This window comes from Parasteatoda tepidariorum, chromosome 4 (genome assembly GCF_043381705.1).
Source record: "Parasteatoda tepidariorum isolate YZ-2023 chromosome 4, CAS_Ptep_4.0, whole genome shotgun sequence".
Lineage (NCBI taxonomy): Eukaryota > Metazoa > Arthropoda > Arachnida > Araneae > Theridiidae > Parasteatoda > Parasteatoda tepidariorum.
This window is the reverse complement of record NC_092207.1, coordinates 73,986,659-74,008,211: the sequence shown is the minus strand read 5'-3', so window position 1 is coordinate 74,008,211 and position 21,553 is coordinate 73,986,659. Positions and strand designations below refer to the sequence as shown.

The 21,553-nt window shown below is 29.9% G+C and overlaps 1 protein-coding gene across 2 annotated transcripts; it reads right to left on the bottom strand.

The window, feature by feature from the left end:
- Positions 1 to 1,640: 1,640 nt before the first annotated feature.
- LOC107445109 (cuticle protein 16.5) lies at positions 1,641 to 20,330 on the bottom strand. 2 transcript variants are annotated; one of them, XM_016059442.4, is made up of 4 exons: positions 19,986 to 20,141; positions 16,347 to 16,546; positions 5,630 to 5,779; positions 1,641 to 3,201 (listed from the first exon to the last, which is right to left on the bottom strand). In XM_016059442.4, exons 1-4 carry the CDS (start codon positions 19,995 to 19,997, stop codon positions 2,019 to 2,021), a joined length of 1,545 nt encoding a protein of 514 aa, XP_015914928.2. In that variant the 5' UTR covers positions 19,998 to 20,141; the 3' UTR covers positions 1,641 to 2,018. The 2 variants fall into 2 exon arrangements, with proteins under 2 accessions (XP_015914928.2, XP_071036152.1); XM_071180051.1 differs by lacking the exons at positions 1,641 to 3,201; positions 5,630 to 5,779 and adding exons at positions 11,782 to 11,901; positions 13,227 to 13,901 and having other exon boundaries at positions 19,986 to 20,330.
- Between the last annotated feature and the right edge of the window lie 1,223 nt (positions 20,331 to 21,553).

Here is a 21,553-nt window from a genome sequence, read left to right as displayed (position 1 = left end):
CTACATGAAAATTATCAAAATCACTGCCTTATTCTCAGTTCTTTAAATTTTTATGAGCCCAAGTGATGCAGAGTAAGTTTTTATCTATTAAAAAATCATACGACAAACATTTTTCACTTTCACAAAACTGTGACTTTTTTCCTTATCGACGTTTTGCGCCGTTTTCAAAATAACCGCAGACAACGCTGACTTTTAATAGGCTAAATTTGACCTAACAGTCTTGATTAGCAGTTGCAAACTAACAGCAGTTATAAAAATTGCACATTATTCGCAAAAAAACATCTTTTCATGTTACGACGTAGCCTTCGAAAAACAGCCTTAACTTTTTCGCGCCGACTGTCACGTTTACGTATCAGCGTGAAAAGCTCCCAGTCGACATGCCGGTGTGCCAGATCAATATCTCGTTAACTCCCAACAGTCACATATTTGTGTGAATAGAGCTTTTGGCACAAGCATATTTTTGGTTGTCATTTTGGCTCGAGGTATGTCCATAGAATTTGTGATACATGTAGATTTGACCCTCTTCTCGAAATGAGTATATGATAACACACATGCACGTATTTTTGATAATATAAACGTAACGGAAAAGGAATGTTCCCGAATCGCATGGCTTAAGACAGTTCATTAAAATGATCACGTGGTATTCGCTTATAGGGACTAAGAGACCTTTATTTTCGCTAAAATATTATGTATTTGGGTTTGCGGTCCAGTTTTTAAGTTATATCTCGTAGACGCAAATTTTTCTGTTTTTACCTTTATAATGTCGAAGTGTCAAAACTGTTGACTCAACTCGAAATAGCAGCAATAGAGAAACATATCTTTAAACAAGGAAAAAACTTCAAAACATAATGTATTTAAAAAAAAAATATGTACTTAATATGTCGTTCATCCATTTTACAGTACATTGTTAAAGAATGGGTTCATATTTCTGTGATTTCATGTGTTTAGGTTTAACAGCAAGAAACACTTCGGCCCTGAACAGGAACTCGCGAAAGAAACTCCAGGCCTCAACCATAAGTGCACACTTGCAATTACCGTCGCGAAAGGGTTGATATAAAAATTCTAAATTTGGTCAAACATTGAGAAAAGATATATGCATTAGAGGTCTCAAATTATTATTTAAGTGAGGAATGAAATAAAAACCCAATCGAAAGGCAAAATGAAAAACATCAAAACCAGTTTGATTTCCCGACAAAATATCGCTTTTCAATTCCTCTATGCACCTTTCGGCTATCAAATTGGTTTTGATGTTTTTCTTCGCACCATCCTCACGAATGATTCGTTACATTTTGATAGCCTCTTTTTCTTTGAAGAAATTTTAAGTTTTAACTCATAATGCACATATTTTTTTTATTTCATTTTTTCAATTTCAAATTTCAAACTAAATGGCTTCATTAGAAAGAATCTGGAATTTTTTTTCATCAGATTGTAGTTATTAAGAACTAACAATTAATTTTCCCTCCTCTGTGTCTTTTATTGAATTTATCTGAATTATTCATTTCAATTGAAACTCATCTGATAAGTTTCCAGACCTCGTCAGGAATACTAAGCTAATAAAAAGTTCATAGCATTAAATAATTATAAAAAAATAGATAAAGCACAAGTGAGGGACCAGTTTTATAACCACAAATCATTCTTCATTTTCAACAAATTATTTTATTTCTATTTTTCTAAAAGCTATACAAATTAATTGACGAAAATATTTAAAAGCATACCTGTCTTTCATAGTATGCATTTGTAAAACTACAGTATATACTTTGCATTTTAATAAGTGACTGCATTATCCGCCCATATTCCATGTCCATAGCTTATAGTACAAAATTAATGGTTTGCTTAGCAATAGCCAACGGCTGAAATTTTCCAACTTAAGATAGAAACATTGACAAACTATGTTAAAACATACAATGTATGGGTACAATCTCAATATTTCAATAAACAGTGAAAATTGGTAAAGTAATGTGATAACATGCATGAGTTTTGCAATACATTTTAACAAACTATTACATACATTTTGTATTTTACTTTGTGACTACAACATCCATCGGTATTCCATATTCATAGGTTACAGTTGCCGGTTGATGATTTCCGTAATAATAACCAATTACTGGATTTTCCACTACTATTTCCGACGATGTTAAAAAGGGCAATGCCTGGGGCATTAACTGGACGGCCAAAGGCCTGTTATTATAAGGAATTTGCTTATGAACAGTCGATAACCCAGAATAAACTGCTTGACGATCCCAAGTGAATCCCCTACTGTTGTGTTTTCTGGAATCATCGTTGTTTGTCGGGTTATTTGAAGCACCAAAATTGTCATAGTCCATATCTGGCACAGGACTAAAAGCCCTCTTAGGTGTGTGGTCCCTTGTACTCAAACTTGGAGCACCGTCTACGTGAGATGAAGATTTACTGGCGATTCCCGTTTTGGTATTAACATCCACAGAAGTAGTGTCATGAAATGGTTTGCCAGTAGAGTCTGTATCTTGAATTTGCCTTTCTGAAGAAGACATACTTGAGGACGGGTTAAGTTTTCCCTTATGATTGCGTGGGACGGAAACGAATGCCTCCTTTGAATTGTCATTCTCATCCATCAAACTAGACTGTGGTTGTTCATCTGACAGAGGTTCAGGACGCAAAGGCGTTTCTTCAATTTCATTTTCAGGTTCATCTTCTATGTCATCATCAAAGAACTCGTCTTCATAGTCGATGGTAACAGGAATATCTTTAGGCATTGATGGGGTAACAGATGCTGGAACTTTAGTTGTACTTGGAATGACTGGCTTTGGATGAAATGGAATGGGACTCTTAGAAGGATCAGTCGAGTCGTGTGTTTTGGTATGGCCATCAGCATTTGATATATCTGATGTTTTGCCTCGAAAAATTCCACCTTTAGTTGAGATCCAGGCTGAATCTGCAGTGCCATGTGTTTTGATATGACCATCAGTTTTTGATGAATCTGATGTCTTGGTTTGAGGAATTCCACCTTTAGTTGAGGTCCATGCTGGATCTATTGAGCCATGTGTATTGATATGATCATCAGTTCTTGATGTATCTGATATTTTGCCTTGAGGAGTTCCACCTTTAGTTGAGGTCCATGCTGGATCTATTGAGCTATGTATATTGATATGATCATCAGTCTTTGACGTATCTGATATTTTGCCTTGAGGAGTTCCACCTTTAGTCGAGATCCAGGCTGGTGGACTGAAATAGCATGAGCAAAATGACAATCAATTAATTTTTTTTACTGATACTCACAAATGAACTGATACTAATAAAATAAAATTGGAGCATTTGATGCAATAGGAAGATAGCCCCTTTATTGCAGTATTATTGATTATTGTTTTATAGGTCAGAAATAACGTCGTGGTTGCACTAGTCAAAGATTGTAACCGATTATTTACTTCCCTGTCACTAGGGTAATTTTTCTGCAAGAAGATTCCTACTTTTTAAAGCAATTTTTAGCATATTTCATACTTGAAATGTGAATTTTGTACTTCTTGTTTTGTTGATATTTTCTTCCCATAAACTCACGTTTTGTGATCCAATAATAAAAGATATTTCAATAATTTCACACCTGAAAATAATACTTATCAAAATTGAATTTTTTTTTTTTTTGTATATTTGCAGAAATATAAATATTTTCTCACCACGTTTACTCTCTAAAAATTCTAAATAATTCCTCACAGCCCTTAAAGTATGGTAGTAATCTATATTCTTTCTAAATGAAATCTTTCTAATTGATGAGTGTTCAAATATTCAAATATTGAATCATTTCATGAAAAGTCATAAATCAATTAGGATTTTTTCGATTTACTTTTTACAAGGTCCGAATTCATGAAAAATAATTAGTATCATTGCATATTTAATATGCCCTATAATGCCTTGTATTTGTCCTGCAATATCTCAAATGCACATTAAACTAAAATAGTTAACAGGCAATTCTCTGAAAGAAAACAGAAAATGACTAAAAAATATTCTTCTTGATTCCTACTTCTACCTGCTTTATAATTATAATTCCAAATTAATATCTTATTTAACATCATTCAAATTTAAATCTTTGACAGAATAAATACAAAACTACAATAAATAATAAGGGCAAATATCAACAGAAAAATTGTCAACCCACTCTTATTAATTATAATTTGTTCCCGTTAAAATTTTTTAATCATGATTCTACGATTTAAAATAAATTAATTCAAAGTCCGAATAAAAACATTTTAAATGCTTAATGTTTTTTAACTTAGTTAAAAAACTTTAAGCATTAAGCTGAGTTTTAAAGTTAAAATAATAGTATACGCAGTATTTAAAGTTTGGAAGGGAAGCTTATTTTCATTAAAATTAAAATTAATTTATATAATACTCTAATTAAACCTGAATTACTTTATGGTAGGGAAGGCTGGCCTTTAAGCAAAACTGCTTAAAACAAACCACTAATTTTTGAAAGAAAATACTCAGAGCCATTTTTAGAGCTGTTAAAGAAAACGATGATTGTCAGATTCAGTATAATTCTGAATTACACAGAAAATTTTGGCAACATAATTTCAATTATTAAATCCTATAGAGCAAAAGATGACTGGTTCACATCTATAGAAAGGGTGATAGTGACACAGTTAAGAAGCTCACTTTTGAAAAGTTTAATGGCAACCGGAAAAGGGGAAAAGAAAGCACCAAGTTGACTGATTCCATAAAAGTTCTTAAAACCATGGACGCAAATAGATGAAAAAACCCAGCATCTGATCAAGTCAGATGGAAACGATTTTTTGGGATGACTCTGGCCTGTATAGGCTGTCATGCTGATGTTAGAAGAGAAGACTTATTCTAATGTAAACGTTTTGTAATATATTGGCGAAGAAAATTCTATGAAAGGGCAAATTAGAAATACAAAAAGAATTAAAAACTCCCGTGTAATCGTAAAAGTTATACGGAGCCGTTACAAAATCTTATAAACTATATGTAACGTGATGACCATAAAAGAATCATCCTACACTATTTTATTTAGATTGTATTATTGCACGATACATTTACAGCTAGTATACTGCAGGAAGCTCAAAAAATTTGCCATGCTTTTAAAGGCATGCATGTAATTTTGATACGACAAATTCTCAAACATAGCAATTATTCGTAAATGTGTAACATGTGTGAAATAGACTAAGAACAAAATAATGTGGGATATTCAATGTCATCTTCAAAACACTTGTCTGGATAGTTGATGGTAACAAAAATATCTTTTTGTATTGATTGACAAGGTAAAAAGTGCTGGAACTTTAGTTGTAGGTGGAATAACTGGCTTTGGGTGAGATGGAATGGGCGACTTTGAAAGATGGTGTGTTTTTGTATGACCATCAGCTTTCGATGGATCTGAAGTTTTGTCTTGAGGAGTTCCACTTTAGGCTGAGATCCTGGCCAGATCTGTTGATCCATGTGTTTTGATATGATTTTTGTGTATTGGATTTGTATGTATATATGCACAAAGCTCTGTAGCAGGTGTGGCTCCGGAGGTAATTCGCGAATCCTTATTGTATAAGTAATTTTGTATTCTTTTTTTTCTATAACACCTTTTGTCTATAAGTAGTTACTTAAACAAATAAATAATGAATGAAAAATGCAAAATGAATACACAAATACTAACTTTTGAGGTGATGTAGATGAAGATCCTTTATGTGTAGATTTAATACCTGTTTCTCTGTTAGTTGATAAAGGCCTCATGACAAAATTTATCTTTCCACCATTGGGTAATGTCTGAGAAGTATGTGAAGGCACGTACTTGATGAAATGAATACTATAAAAAATTCAAATTAGCATGTTATTCAATTATAGTTTGAAATTATATTTTGCAATAACATATACATATTTTTACAATTAATAACCAACATCACATTATGTTTGACAACATACAGCATTGAAAATATAATAACGTCTTGTTAAGTCCAAATATTGCTAACAACCGGCCAACTGGCATGGTTGATAGAGTATTCAATCACCTCTGTTAAGGTGGAGCTTCGATTCCCCATGCTGAAGACTGGGTGTCTGGTCAGATTGCACTTCACTTTCCCCGATCGTGTTTTATTGGTTTTAAGACCACAGTACTGTATTGACCCAGGTTGTTTCAGAGGCAGAAAAATCTAAGTGTCATTGAAGAGCATGATACGGTGATTACTACGACAATCTGCTAACCAGTCCAAATTTTTGCAGCATGCGTAAATTTTGGTAGTGTGCGCATAGGTCTCCATTGTCTTTAACTTATCACTGAACGAATGAATCCAATCGGTTACCAATAACGCATTAGTGTAGCTTAAGTGCAATGTTAGTAAATTAAATCAATCCGAATTTAAGTACTAATCGCAGTATAAACTATCACATTACCATAAAAACGTTTCAAACTGAATAAACTCTATCACAAATATGTGATTTTGTATTACACAAAAAGTCATTTCAGATGATGTACCTCAACCCGAAAAAAAGATGAAAATAGACGAGGATAGAAAAGCGTGGTTCGCCGCATTCGTCTCTGAGTTTTTAATCATTGAAAGTTTCACAACCAGTTACAAATATTGTCAACGGGTTGCGTTGCTAACTGGAAAACTATTTAAGGATGTTTTCTATCTCATATCTGACTATTCTACTTGAAATATCTGTACAAGGATCGGTTAATTCTGTTCTCAGAATGCACCCCATTTAGGTTGCAAGCTCCACCTGTTGATGAACTATTTTACTAGTTTTGAAACTTGATGAAAATCTTGTTTCCTAAGCAGAAAGCAAACCGTACATTCCTTCGTTCTCCCAGGACATTCGTTTGTTTCGAATTACTCTGAACTTCAAAATTAGTTAATCAACAGATGTTACAGATGTACACCTGTTAATGACAGATGAACTTCAACAGTATTTAACAAATACTTTCACATCTGTTTCATTTATTTGCAGCACTAATTACTATATAATACGCATATTACTTAAAGTGATGTTAAGCGTTTTTGATCCTGGTCAAACGAAGTTATCAAAAACTAAGATGATAATCCGCACCTAACATCCGTGTTAATCAACATAGTATGGATACTACATATTTCACGAGTACAGTAAGCCCAAAATAAAAGATATCACCATCTATAACTTTTGTTTTAACTATCAGATTTTAGCGATTTTGAATGTAAAAAAATAATATAATACATTTAGATAATAAATTTAAGATAAATTTAGTTTTAGTAGCACAAATTAATTAGCATGTCAGGTCCTTGGCCATTACGATTGACGTCACTTAACACGACTGACTTAAAACGTTAAAAATCAATCAAGGGAATAAAAGTTGTTCAGATGATATTTCTTTTTTCTTTTTGTTCAGGGAGTAAAATAAATTAAGTATCATCTTAGCAACTTTTGATCTAATGATCGGAATTTTTCGTATTAAGATGTGAACTTAATCACCTGCGAACCAAGACTTAAGAATGCTAATTAATTAGTGCAAGCGATACGAAGTTTCGAAATCACATACAAAAACGTAGGGGAGAGTCGGGTAGCCCCGCCCTCTGTCAATTTCATATGTATAGAATATTTTTTCAAATAAATGGGCCGTCGGACATTAATTGTTATATTAAAAAAAGATTATTTTCAAAGTTTCAAATATTTATGCAGCTGCTAACATGGTAAACACTAGTTTTGAAAATCTGTTGAATACAGTAGTCATGAAATTAAGAAAAATTGATTGGATGTTTCGATTAAACTTCATTTTAATACAAAAAAATAATTTTTTCTATACATACAGCACTAAAGTATGTAGACTTAAGTTTAATTTGCACAAAGAAACAAGTCTATATGTGAAAAATTGTTCGAGTAATTACAAATTTACAAAAAAATTGGATTTCGGGTAGTTTCATTGCTACTGATAATGCTTNGCATTTTTAACGACAAGTATTGTTGTTATTAAATGATTGTTATTAAATGATAGAATTCACTAAAAGTATATAAATACGTAATAAATAAAATAATTTTGTGATAAAAATGATAAACGAGGTTTATCTATTGTCAATACATTGGTCATTTTCATTTACACCAGAAAAAACAGTCAAAAAACATAATTTTTGTAACTGGGCGGGGCTACCCGACACATTTTGAAAAGAGCTGAAAAACGTGTTTTTTTAAATTTCTATTTTTTTAAGTTAAACTATTCATTTTTTTTTGGTTTATTCATTTTGCATTATTTAATTAGTTGATAAAACAATAGAAACATGCAAAAATATTGATTATTACTCAATACTATACAGAAATAGTATAAGCAATACTCCTTAAGTGAACGGGGCTACCCGACTCTCCCCTTTATGCTTTCTAAATACACCAGGGCTGGAAATTTATTATGACCGATGTGCCTGAGGCATATAAAAATTCACGTATTTTTACCCTTACATGCGCGATCGGGTATGCAAAGATTTAATTAGAAATACTATTAAATACCAACAAAGCTCCCCCACAAATTTCGACAGAGAATTAAAGGGGGAAAAGAAAATTGATTGTATTTGATAAGTCCTACTTTTCACTGATTTATTTTATAAATAAGAATTTATTAACCGAAAATATATTTTATTCTGTTTTCTTTCCCTAGCCATGTCTTCATTAGAAACGAATTTATCTAAATAATATAATAAATATCGGGTAATAAATAATAATGGGCATGCACTTGCCACCAAATACTTCTGATAATACTACTCCTTTGCTAATAACCATGCTCGGTATTTATTCCATCAGTGATTGTTTTTGCTTTATAGCTCTTTGTAAAAAATACTTAATACTTCTGATTTGCACTTAAACAAAAGTGGTAAAGATGCAAAAATGTATATATTATTTTTTGACGATTTTATACGTATATTAAGAAATAAGGAATAATATGCTATGTGTTAGTAAATTTGGCAGTCGAAAAAATTGTTTGGATAAGTAAACAGTTCATCCGAGAATATAATTGCTAGAGTAACATGTAAAACTTTTGAGATTTTTCTAACCCTAGAATAAGCACACTTTCGTTTAAGATGTACTTGAATTCTTGACCCTCGAAATATGAGTGGTGACTATAATTTGGAAAGTATAGTCCTAAATATTTAGGTCAGAAAAGCGGTTATTTGTTTCACATGTTGCGAATTGAACTATGTCTCTAGAATTATTTGCGCAAATCAAAATAATATTTCTCACAGGAATGCAACTCGTCTATCTAAAGAGAATCCCTTGCAAAAAAAATTTTTAGTTTATTTATTATTTTTTAGTATTTAGTTTAAGATTAGAAAATTTCCTCTCATTTCAAACTATGTTATTCTCGATGACAAAGTGCAAACTGTGAGTAAAATCATTCGATTAGTTACAGAAAGATAAAATTTTAAAGAATTAATGACTTCATGTAACGATAAAAGAACAATGAAAAAACAAAACGTTTTAAATTTTAACTTCTCAAAAACTATTTGACCAATTCAAATGTTGGGCTTTTGTTATTGAGAATGACATAGTTGAAAATATTGGAAAACTTTGAATATCTTGCAACTCAAAAATTTTAGATGATTATCAAATTAAAAAATAAAAAGAAATAAATTCTCTCTACATAACTGTGTTTCATAACTGTTTCATAATTGTTTCGTAAGTTTCCAGTGAAACCTTTTTGCTTTATATAAACACTCATCAATTACTATTTAATTTAAATTTTTTAAAATATGCCATGTCTTTTGACCAGATTACAATTTTTATATTGCTGCCATGCCTTAGGCATGTAAAACTTTCTACTGGTCATGCAAATTTTATCCTATAGTGCTCGGCAATTTTTAAATAGAAATACCGTAAAAATTACTAATTATTGCGATAATTTGCGAAAATCGCTTAAAATACCAGATTTCCAATGCTTTTAGACTATGATCTACATTAAATAAAATTTCCTTTTATACTAATATATATACTATGTATTAGTATATATACTATATATTAGTATAAATATATACATTATTTTCTTTTAATTTTTGATTTCTTTAATTATATGAGTTTTAGGAAAGTCTTGAAACTTTATTCGATCGAACTCAATTTTTAATTCCATAGTACATAAACTCAAATTATTTAATAAATATGAAAAAGGCTGAAATCGCTTTAATATTGATTTCAGTATCTAAATAAGTTTTCATGATAAACATAATAAGTTTTCATTATTAACATAATTAGGTGTTAAATTCTTTACATGGTATTGTTTAGTAACTCCTGACAACTGATTTGAAGAAAAACTAAATTAAAATATTTCTGAAATGATATAGGTAAAACTTTTAAATAGGTAAAAGTTTAAAATAAAACTATTGCAGAGAGAGAAGTAAATTTTAAAGTTTTTAATCCTAAAATTTCTTTTACAAATCTTAAAGTTTGTAATTTATATCATTAAATTGCATAAAAATGCATGACTGTTAAATGATTTATTTTTAAGTTTTGATAAGCCTCATAACTTATTCTACTACACTGGTTCTTTAAGTGACATAAAAAACTAAATTCTAAATGAAAAAAAATTATCTTTTATCGTAATTGAAAAGTTTGAAATTAACATTTTTCCCCAAATTTGCAAATTATTTCTCAGATGTATAATTAACAAATTTAAAAAAAATAATCTAAGCTTGGACAAATAATAATATTTTGTTATTTTATATCATTCATTACTTGTATTACATATTTGTTGAATATGTAACGAAAATGTACTGTATTACTTCAGTTATTATATTGAATAACTTTTCATCAATTTAATAAAACTATTTTTAGTGCCTAACAAACTTCAAAAAGTTGTAAAATGTGAGGGCACTGACAAAGATTAAACCCGTTTTTCGAAGCACGTGTGAAAGTGTCCAAATTCATACAAAAGTTAAGAGCAATTAAAAACAAGAAATTTTACAGGAAGTTCCTAAAATTTAGTTTAAATAAATAAATATATAAAATTAGTTATATGTAGGATTTTCCCCACAAAAATCGGACAAAAATTTTTTATAAATCATAATGCCCCCGAGCTAAATCAAACTGCAGAGAAAAGTTATTTTATTGTCTTTTATATTGTATTATTGTATCATATTGTCATAAAGATTAAATTTGAGTTAGAGGGTGAAATATTAAAGTACTGACCTACATAAACTTTAATTATAAAATCCTTTTATCATATCCATATTTACAGATCTAAATTCCTTATGGTGCTCATTTTCTTGCAATTTAATATTGACAATGTGTTTTTTCTACCAATTTGGCTGAAAAAATCTTTCATAATATTGCAAATGATATTGTATTAATGATATTGTATTATGATATTGTGTATTAATAACTGAAATCCATTAAGAGGAAAATCCACTAAATTAAAACTTTTTCAGGGTGTATGCTAAATTTTAATTTCATAGCAGAAGTTTTAGTAATTTGTTAGGTTAGAATGTTAATTGATAGATTAAAATGTTTTAAAAGGGCAATAACTGATCCAACAACAATTGCGTATGACTAATGTCAAGTGTTTCCAACTTCGATCGAGAAATACCCGTATTTTTTTATGTCTCGTAAGACAAAGATTCATAGATATTGAAGTTTTCAACGAATTCCTAAATTTTGAGAAACTTAAATGACATCAAGTAAGCTCAAACTACAAGTAATCATCAGTAAGAAGAAGATCATCGATACGTTTTAATAGCGCTGGGTGTTTAAAAAATGATATTTTTAATTTATACATTTTCCTGCCCAAAACTGATGTTCTTTTTACTTTCGAAATTTCATTTTAAGCATGTGAATCAAAGGAGGAAAGAAATGTAGGCAATATACAAAATTATTGATATTTATTGAATAGAAAGCTATGTATAATAACAATAACAAGATAATATCTTTCCCCTAAAGGATGCCATGTCAAAGGAACTTGTTTAAAGCCAAGCATCGGATGACCTGAAAAATAAATCACTTCTTTTAGAAACTTCGAAAAATATACTTCCACTCTAACTGTTTTACATGTTTTAAAGTCTTTTCACATCAAAATATCATTTTTTAACCGCGTTTTTGCTTTGTTTCTTCTCTGCATGTTAGTGAAGAATGTATGTTCTGAAGTTATGTTTTGAAGTTATGCTCTGAAGTTTTGTTTCGGAAGAAGGCATGTTCTGAAGTTTCCAGATAAGATTATTAGGAGTTTCAACAACGTGTGATTCTAAGTGTTAGAAATAAATAAAACTAGATAGAATCTATCTCTTAATAATTAGAAAAAGTGCCGGTCAATTTGTTGTAATTTGGAGTGCTTAATTAAGATTGTCTCAACCATTATGAGTTTAAAGCCTGTTAAATCCTTACGACAGTTAAGAATGGATTAAATGAGATATATTTTATTATTATACAGTTAGTATTATAATTTCCATAATTTTTAACCGTTATGACGCACTGAAATAAAATTATCTCTACCATTATGAGCTTTACGATGAAGTTATCTACCTTAGGAATGAATTTAAATGTGATAAAATCAATTGCAAAGTAATAATCAAAAATGCCATCAAGTTTTTTGCATTTTGATGAGCCAGATAAGTTCAGATCACCTGAAGTAATAATGAAACTAATAGAATAGTATCTGTCATAATTTTTCTCTATCATAAGAAATTGAAACAGTTGTTATGAACAACTAATCCATGCATTATCCTTATCGCATTCTGTGTTAGTACAAGAGTTTGTTAGGGAAAATAGGTAAGTTATTTAATTTGACTATATTTACAGAAGTTCTGTTAATTACTATTTCACTCAATGCCTAATTGCTATCACAAACTCTAAATTACGTTGAAACAACGATGTTTATCCCCATATAGATCGAAAAATCAAGTCATATCTCTTATTCTTTTGTGTTAATTTTTAAAAAAATTATAGTAAATGCAGCTGTTTACCATTTTACTTTGTTTTTAATAATATTACTGTAGCAGTTATTTCAAATATTTCAATGTATTTGAAATAAATATTACTACATTTCAAAAGAATCTTATAAAATAAATTCCAAAAATGGAAGACTGGTATTAAATTTAAATTTTATGTTAAACCCTGGTGAAATTTCAGTCCTTCTGAGAAATAATAGTTAGAGTATAGAGAATAATTTGTATCCTTTACAAAAATCAATATTTAAGACCGAAATAAAGTCTAAATTCTGACGTTTTAATTTTTGTCCCTTAAAAAAAAACAATATTGCGAGTTGTACAAAATAATTCAATTTTTAACAATAAAAAGGAAATTGTAAAACTTACACGTTTTTATATCCAGTTCTTTTTCTTAAAAGTAATATCATCATTTATTTCTTGTAGATGTAAGATCCGGAGGAGTAAGAGTATGGGCTGAGAAGGGATGGGGAGGAATAAGAGTAGGATGGGTAGTGTTCTGAAGAATAGCTGTAGACTGGTGCAACACCGGAAGAGTAGCTGTAGCTTGGGAGAGCACTTGAGTAGTATTTGGCGGCTGTGGCGACTGGTGCTGCGTAGCTGACTGCTGCTGCTGGGGCTGCATAGCTGACTGCTGCTGCTGGGGCAGCGTAGCTGATGGCAGGAGCTGCGTGACTAACTACAGCTGGGGCAGCATAAGTGATTGGCTTAGAGACAACAGCTGGAGCTGCTGCATAGTATTTTTCAACGCGTGGAGCAACATAGGTGGTGGCTACTGGTTTGGACACGTAGGTGACTGCTGGCTTAGGAGCAACGTAGGTGACTGGTTTGGGAGCAACGTAGGTGACTGGTTTGGGAGCTACGTAGGTGACTGGTTTGGGAGCTACATAGGTGACAGCTGGTTTGGGAGCTACATAGGTGACAGCGGGTTTAGATACGTATGAGACTGCTGGGGCAGCAACAGTGTGTACTGCTGGCTTAACGTAAGAAACTGCTGGTGCAGCAGCGTATGTTAAAGCGGGCTTTGAATGAACGTAGGAATAACTATAAAAAGGGGAAATAAAAAGTTTTAATGTGAATAGTGAAAATACTTATTTTGATACACAACAGCAAGATAAAATAAGTCCAGTGTGAGAATTTTTTATATCAATCAGAAAGCACATTCAATTTGAATTTCACAAATATTTTTAAGTGGTATCTGTCACACATCAGAGGTAAGACTCGATTCACAAGTAAAAGATCAATATTAACTTCAGATATAATGTAAAGCAACAAGGAGCTTTTCCACGTATGTACGTATTTGCGTCAACTTATGTTCCCGATTTTTAAAAAATATTTATCGAGAAAAAGACCTAATTCGAAAAGAAAAGTTCAGTTTTTCCATATTTTACTTCATCTTAGTGATTCAAAGGTACTTATGAGTCAACGAAACATTAATACATTTTTATATTCTTTAAATTCAATAAACACACAGACGCAAATTTAAAAAATCTTCATATTTGATTTATGATCATGATTAGGGAAAATAGTGTATAAAAAAATAATTAAAAAATGTTACTAACAGTTAATATTTTGAGTTACAAATACTATTTATTACGCATTTATTTATTGCAGTGCGTTTTGGAACAAAAATTATTCCCAAATTTGAGGAAAATTATTTATATAAATGGGATTTGAGGTATCCTGAATAAAAGTCTAAATTTCAGTACTCTTATCATAAGTTATCTGCAATTAAATTAAAACTAAGAAAATTGCGAAAATTTTAAGCATACACAACAGTTTTATCAACAGAAAAATAAAGTGCATTACTTATTTTACTTCTTATATTTTACATTCGAAATTCGACTTGTTAATTTAGTTACATTTGATTAAAAGATTACTGGTACATGATCCTTTCAACAATATATTTTCAACTATCGTTTATAGACAAACACAAAATTGTAAAAAGGAATGATTGCTTTTTGAATTCTAAAAAATTGAAGCGAATATTTAAGACTAATATTTTATTTTATTACATGACAATTTTTTAACAGTTAACAAACTTTAAATATTAATTCAGAACATTAATTTAAAGTATTTATTATAAGTTAAAATATGTTTTTGCGAAGCATTATTTAAATATTAAATTATGATGAAATGAAAAAATATGAAATTATGATGAAATGATGAATGATGAAAAGTTTGACTTCGAAATTAGTAATTAAAAGTTAATTATAGTTTAAAATTGAACTTTCTAAATGACGGAAAAATAGAGAGACTCAACACTTCCACGTAGTACAGTTCACGGAGACCGGGATAGCCTGGTTGGTAGGACGACGTTGGGCTCGAGTTCAAAATTTTGTGAGTTTGAATCCCGCTGGCTGAAGAATGCCCGAGTATTAAATGGTGACTGGTGCATGTAAAACCTAGCGGAGTCACAAAGTCCTCCAGGTTTCCGTAACAAATTAATACCTCTAGAGGTACTGAATTGGAGATTGATCGTTCTCTGATTCAGGTCAAAATTACGATTTTTGAATGAATGAACTGAGTATGAAGAATTGTCCCTGTAAAATGGACTGTGACGTGTGTGTGGCTGAAGTCATATTTTTGGCCATAGATGGCACCACCGAAAAACCAAAAACGTACTCTCTGCCTCAAAATCGCTGTGGATTCCAGCATCAGGCTTGTTGGCGTTCGCATACGTGTGTTTTTCACAGCGTAGTTGCTATAGAACTACCTCGGTTTTCTACAGACCTCGCAGAAAACTTACGTACTTAAACGGGTAAAATGCTTCGTGAAAGTGCAGTAATTTAATTAAAAAATCTACTGATGATAAATTGCTACTAAAAAGCATCAATATCAATACAATTTATAATTTTTTTCTTGAAAAAACATTTTACTCGTTGCTGAAACCTGCGCAAGCAACACAACATATCTATTTTATTTATGTTTTTTATACCTCTAATAATAGTTAAGCCGCTGCACTATCTTCATGAATTCAAATTTGTCTACGAGTTCAACGTAGTTACACAATCGTTATTATTATAAATATTGTACAGCAAAATTTACAAACATAAGGTTCGCAGCAATTATACATAACGTTGCGCTGCTTAAAGGTAAATTGAATTTTATATATTACTAAAAAAATTGCTAAGCGGAATTAAATAAATTTTTATGCAATTAGACCTATAATTAAGCAACAGAAAAAAATACATTTTTATTTGTTTATTTTTTTGTGGTTTATTTCTCAATTCAGCTTTTTAGTTTCAAATTTTGAGACGCTTCGAAAAGAAGTCTCAGTAGTTCGTATGTTTGTTTTCCTGAAAATAAGAAAAATAAGGTGAACTAAATCTGCAATGCCCGCTAGCGGGCAAAAGGTTTTCTACTATCAGAGGTGTAAAGCGAAAAAGATAACTTGGCAACGCAATGTATACTATATTTAATTATGTAACTATATAATGCAGAGTATATCTATATAACTAGAGATTGTCATCTTAATGAAGAAGTTACCTTGGGGCAGCATAGTGAGAACCTCCATGTCCTCCAAGGAGATATGAGACTCCGCTTCCTAAACCACCATAGCCATATGATCCGCCGTAACCGTAAGATCCACCATAAGATCCACCATAGTTGTCCAAAGCATAGGTTTGGGGATACGAGTAATCGTATGAATAAGTGGCGGAGGCAGCAGCCACCAAAAGACTGAGGATCTAAAATTTGGAAAATTCTATTCGGTTATATATAATACGTTTTATAATCATACGTTTTCTAACTATAGAATATTTAACTGGTCCACTCTATGTGTAATACGATAAATAGGTTTTAAAGAAAAGTAGCCACAAAATGGCATAACATATAAGTGAAAAAGAAACTACTTTTATAAATGCCTGTCTGTGTGTCCTTATAGATTCCTAAACCATCTTACCGAATGCGATGAGATTTGGCCCGATAGTTCGAAATGCGAGGAAGATCATTGTTGACATTAAAACTTTCTACGACGAACCGCTCGAGCGGGATGAGCAAAAAACGGCATGGAATTTTTGTATCGCTTAAGCGTTAGTCATTGTTTTAGCCAATTAATTGATCTACGTATTTTAATTTTTCTTACTTTGTTTTGCTTTAAATTCTTTTTTGTGTTTCATATCTTTTTTATTTAAAAATTTATTTATATCTTTTATATATTTTTGATATTTACTTCATCATAAAAGTTGTTTTCATATTCTATAATTTGTATTTATAATTTGTATTTATAATTTATAATTTTTCTGAAATATTTATTTATTGACAACGAGAAAACATAAAGGAATATGAAGTTAATCAATACAATCTACCAAAACTTAACAGGTAGAGGAATAAAGAACGTGGCATATTATTTGCTCTTTACAAATTGACATTAGAAATATCCTTATAGATAAAAAGCGCTTTTTTCTCTTGTCTTATGAAAATCTACGAAAACATTAACATATTTTGAGTGCTGAATTACAGCAAGCAACTTTTTCCAACTTTAACTGTAGTTACCAATTAGTTTAGGCAGAAATGCGTTCACACTTGACATTAGAAGTGCATTTATAATTTAATAAGTTTTAAATGTTAAAGACGCATTCAAACCGTTGTATTAAACCCATTTAAATTGAAAAGTTTGCTAGGAACAACATACTTTATTCAAAAATTAAAGCTTTAAATTAAAAAATCATTATTAAGGAATTCTACCGTTTTTAGAACATTTTTTCGATTAAAATGAAAAAAAGAAAGTGAAAGAAATAACCTAAGAACAGTAAGCGGTTAAGATGGAAAAATCTTAACCGCTTAGTGCCCTCTGTTCTTTTTAAGGGATGATTCAATAAGGGTATATAAATTTAAACATTCTTTTTTAACAAAAAAAATAGTAATAATAATCAATGGCAATATTTTTGGAGCATTTGGTTGATAATATAGTTCCTTCTTATTAAAACTATCCCTCCCGATTCAAAAAAGGTTTTACAGCCTGATCTTGGTTATAGCAATATTCTGGCAAAAAGGTGTACGGTTAATTTATTAATTTGCATTCTAAAACTATTTTAGTATATAAAATAGTGGATATATTTCCTCATGGAGTCTTAGAAATTAGAATTTTATGAACTTTTCGTCATTTAAATTGGAGCAAAAATATTTAAATGCTAATTTTAATAAATATTTCATTGATCTTATTATCAGAAATTAGATAATTATGCAAAATATTATTGAAAAAGTGGGAATTGGAAATTTAAAAAATATTACCTTTATGACTAGAAACATTTGTTTCAGTTTTTCAAGTGCTTTTAATCGAAATTTTACGCGGACTGTTAGTAATGTTCAATCTTTCAATACAAACTTTTTAAATTACAGTTCTTTAACACTGCTTTTAAGCTTTAAATTGCACATGTTCGTATTNCATATTTTGAGTGCTGAATTACAGCAAGCAACTTTTTCCAACTTTAACTGTAGTTACCAATTAGTTTAGGCAGAAATGCGTTCACACTTGACATTAGAAGTGCATTTATAATTTAATAAGTTTTAAATGTTAAAGACGCATTCAAACCGTTGTATTAAACCCATTTAAATTGAAAAGTTTGCTAGGAACAACATACTTTATTCAAAAATTAAAGCTTTAAATTAAAAAATCATTATTAAGGAATTCTACCGTTTTTAGAACATTTTTTCTATTAAAATGAAAAAAAAGAAAGTGAAAGAAATAACCTAAGAACGGCGGTTAAGATGGAAAAATCTTAACCGCTTAGTGCCCTACGTTCTTTTTAAGGGATAGTTCAATAAGGGTATATAAATTTAAACATTCTTTTGTAACAAAAAAAATAGTAGTAATAATCGATGGCAATATTTTTAAAGCGTTAGGTTGTTAATATAGTTCCTTCTTATTAAAATTATCCCGCCTGATTCGAAAGTGGTTTTTTAGCCTAACCTTGATTTTAGCAATATCCTGGCAAAAGGAGTACAGTTAATTTATTAATTTGTATTCTGTAAATATTTTAGCATATAAAATAGTGAAATTATTTTTTCATGGAATCTTAGGAAATTTCATTATTTGATAATTTTTTAACGCAATGCATTATGTTTCAAAATTTTACGAACTTTTCGTCATTTAAATTGGAGAAAAAATATTTAAATGTTAGTTTTAGTTAATATTTCTTTGATCTTATTATCGAAAATTATATTAATATACAAAATATTATTTAAAAAGTGGGAATTGGTGAGAAAATATAGTATAAAAGTGGGAAAATATTACCTTTATGATGCGAAACATTTGTTTCTGTTTTTCATGTGCTTTTAATCGAAAATTTACGCGCACTGTTAGTGATGTTCAATCTTTAAATACAAACTTTTTAAGTCACAATTCTTTAACACTGCATTTAAGCTTTAAATTGTATATGTTCGTATTATATATATAAAAAAAATTCTGTTTATTATTATACAATTATTTGTTCCAACATCTTTTAATTTTAAATTCATTTGCTTATACATCCAATAGTTTCCGGTTATAATTATTATTTTTATTTTCAATTAGTCTTCAGATTTTCTACCGATATAAATTTATTTTTTGAAAATAATAAATATTTTATATAGTACATTTTTTAGTTTAACAAATTTTGAAAGCAAAACGTTTCTAGCATTATTTGTTAAAATTGTTCTACATTGGCTTAATTTATAAATATCTACACTGTCGTTAAAGTATAACATAAAATAAATAAATATGCATTTCTGATATATAACCTTATAATGAAAGTTTCCAAAAAAAATTTTTAAACGTTAAAAATATTATTTTGAAAATTTAAGAATATTCTAATCTAAGTCATGCCCCTCCGTCAAAAGGCTTACGAAAGAAAAATCAATCAATGATTGAAACTTGCGAATTGTTTTAAGGGTGTACAACCTTACTAGAATTTTCACATTTCATTTACTTTTGGTAGCAAATTACAATGTTAATTTGCTAATAATTGAAAAATTAAATTCGACCTATAGTAAAACCTAATTTCTCATTTTCTGCATCAAATAGTACATACCAATAAAATAATTTAAATTAAGTTCAATTATATATTTTAAGCTTTTACTAAGAAATTACGTTAATTTTATAATTTTCCTTAATTCATGTTAAAGATTTAACAAAATTCATCTTACCAAAAGTTGCATGGTTAAGGATAAGGAAGGAGAATGTCCAAACTAGCCACAAAGTACAGGTGGATAGTGACAATTAACGAAAAGCCCCGACATTTTATACTTCTCATCCTTTGCATCACGACCTTGACGAAAATGGCTTAGATATCTTAAAACAGCCCATTCTCTATTTTGGGCATGTCCCTATGACATCCTCCCCTTCCCTCATTAAATCAGTGGTGAATCTGCAATAAAATAATGACAAAATGATTAAAAATTCCCAAAAAAAATTTATACTAAAGTAAATGCATATATCCCATGACCAGAGGCTATATGACATTCAGATTTGAGACAAGATTGTTCACTTTAAAATTAATTCATTTCATTGAGAACGGGTCTTTCCAAAGAAAAATCGGTTATTTTATTTTTATTATGTTTTATGCAATTTGTGACAATCTACGTAACATTCTCGAAAAAGATAAAGAATAGAACAGTTTTTAAAGCGGTCTAGATTGTAAAGTTGACCTTGGCGAGTAGATTTTATTCTGTCTGCTGACTTATGGCCTCTGGTGATCCGCCTCCCTGTAGATGATTGTGTGAAGAAAATATTAACGAGCCCTCACAAAATGGCAAAAAAAGAACTAGTGTTAAGATCCCGATTTCAGACATAAATCATAAAAGACATTTCAGAAAAAAAAATTTTTGATTATTTATCGTACTATAGAGGATTAATTGACCATCAATACGTTTAAGTTGTCAACAATTAAAACTTTTACTGAGAGAGAACAACGTTAAGTGTTTTTAAACTTAAGCCTATTACTTTCTGATAATACTTATTCTCAAGTTCGAATAATTCCATCCATCTTTAGTTGTATTTTACCTCACACAACTAAAACTTGTAATTCATTTTAAAAAGTTAAATAATTACAGAAAACAGATTGTATTAAAAGAAAATTGTGTTGAAAAAATTGAAAGAAAAATACATGATTTATTTTCTTTTTTTGGAAAGAAAATTGCAAATGGAGTTAAAAATGAGTTTGTCATACTTCTTGAAGCTTTTGTAAAAACCAAAGAAAAATATAGGTTTTTAAATGCTAAAAATATTTCCCGTTTATAAGACCCCAATAAATACGACTTTTAAATACATTCTTTCAAGCGATTCCTTCCTAAATTTCGAATTTTCTTCTAAAACCCAATGAATAAAAGAAAATTTGTCTGATTTTGAAAAGAAATATAAATTTAAACGAAATTTTTCCCCTTATATAAAAATGTTGTAGAAAGCAAAAACTATAAAAATAACAAGTTTTTAAATTAAGAAATTACATTCTATTTGACATTCTAATTAGCTTCAGATCGACAAAATTTTCACTACCATTGTTAAGATCTGGCCCTAAATTGTAAGAATTTAAATTTAGTTATTGAACTTAAAAGGCTTGTTTATATCAAAAATCAACATTTTCTATCATATCAAAAATTAACATTTCAAAGAAAGATGTGAATTAAAAGCATAATAATTTGATTAAAAGTTTTAAGAAAAAAAAATGCTTTGACTATTACTATATATACATATATATATATAAGGCATGCACCTC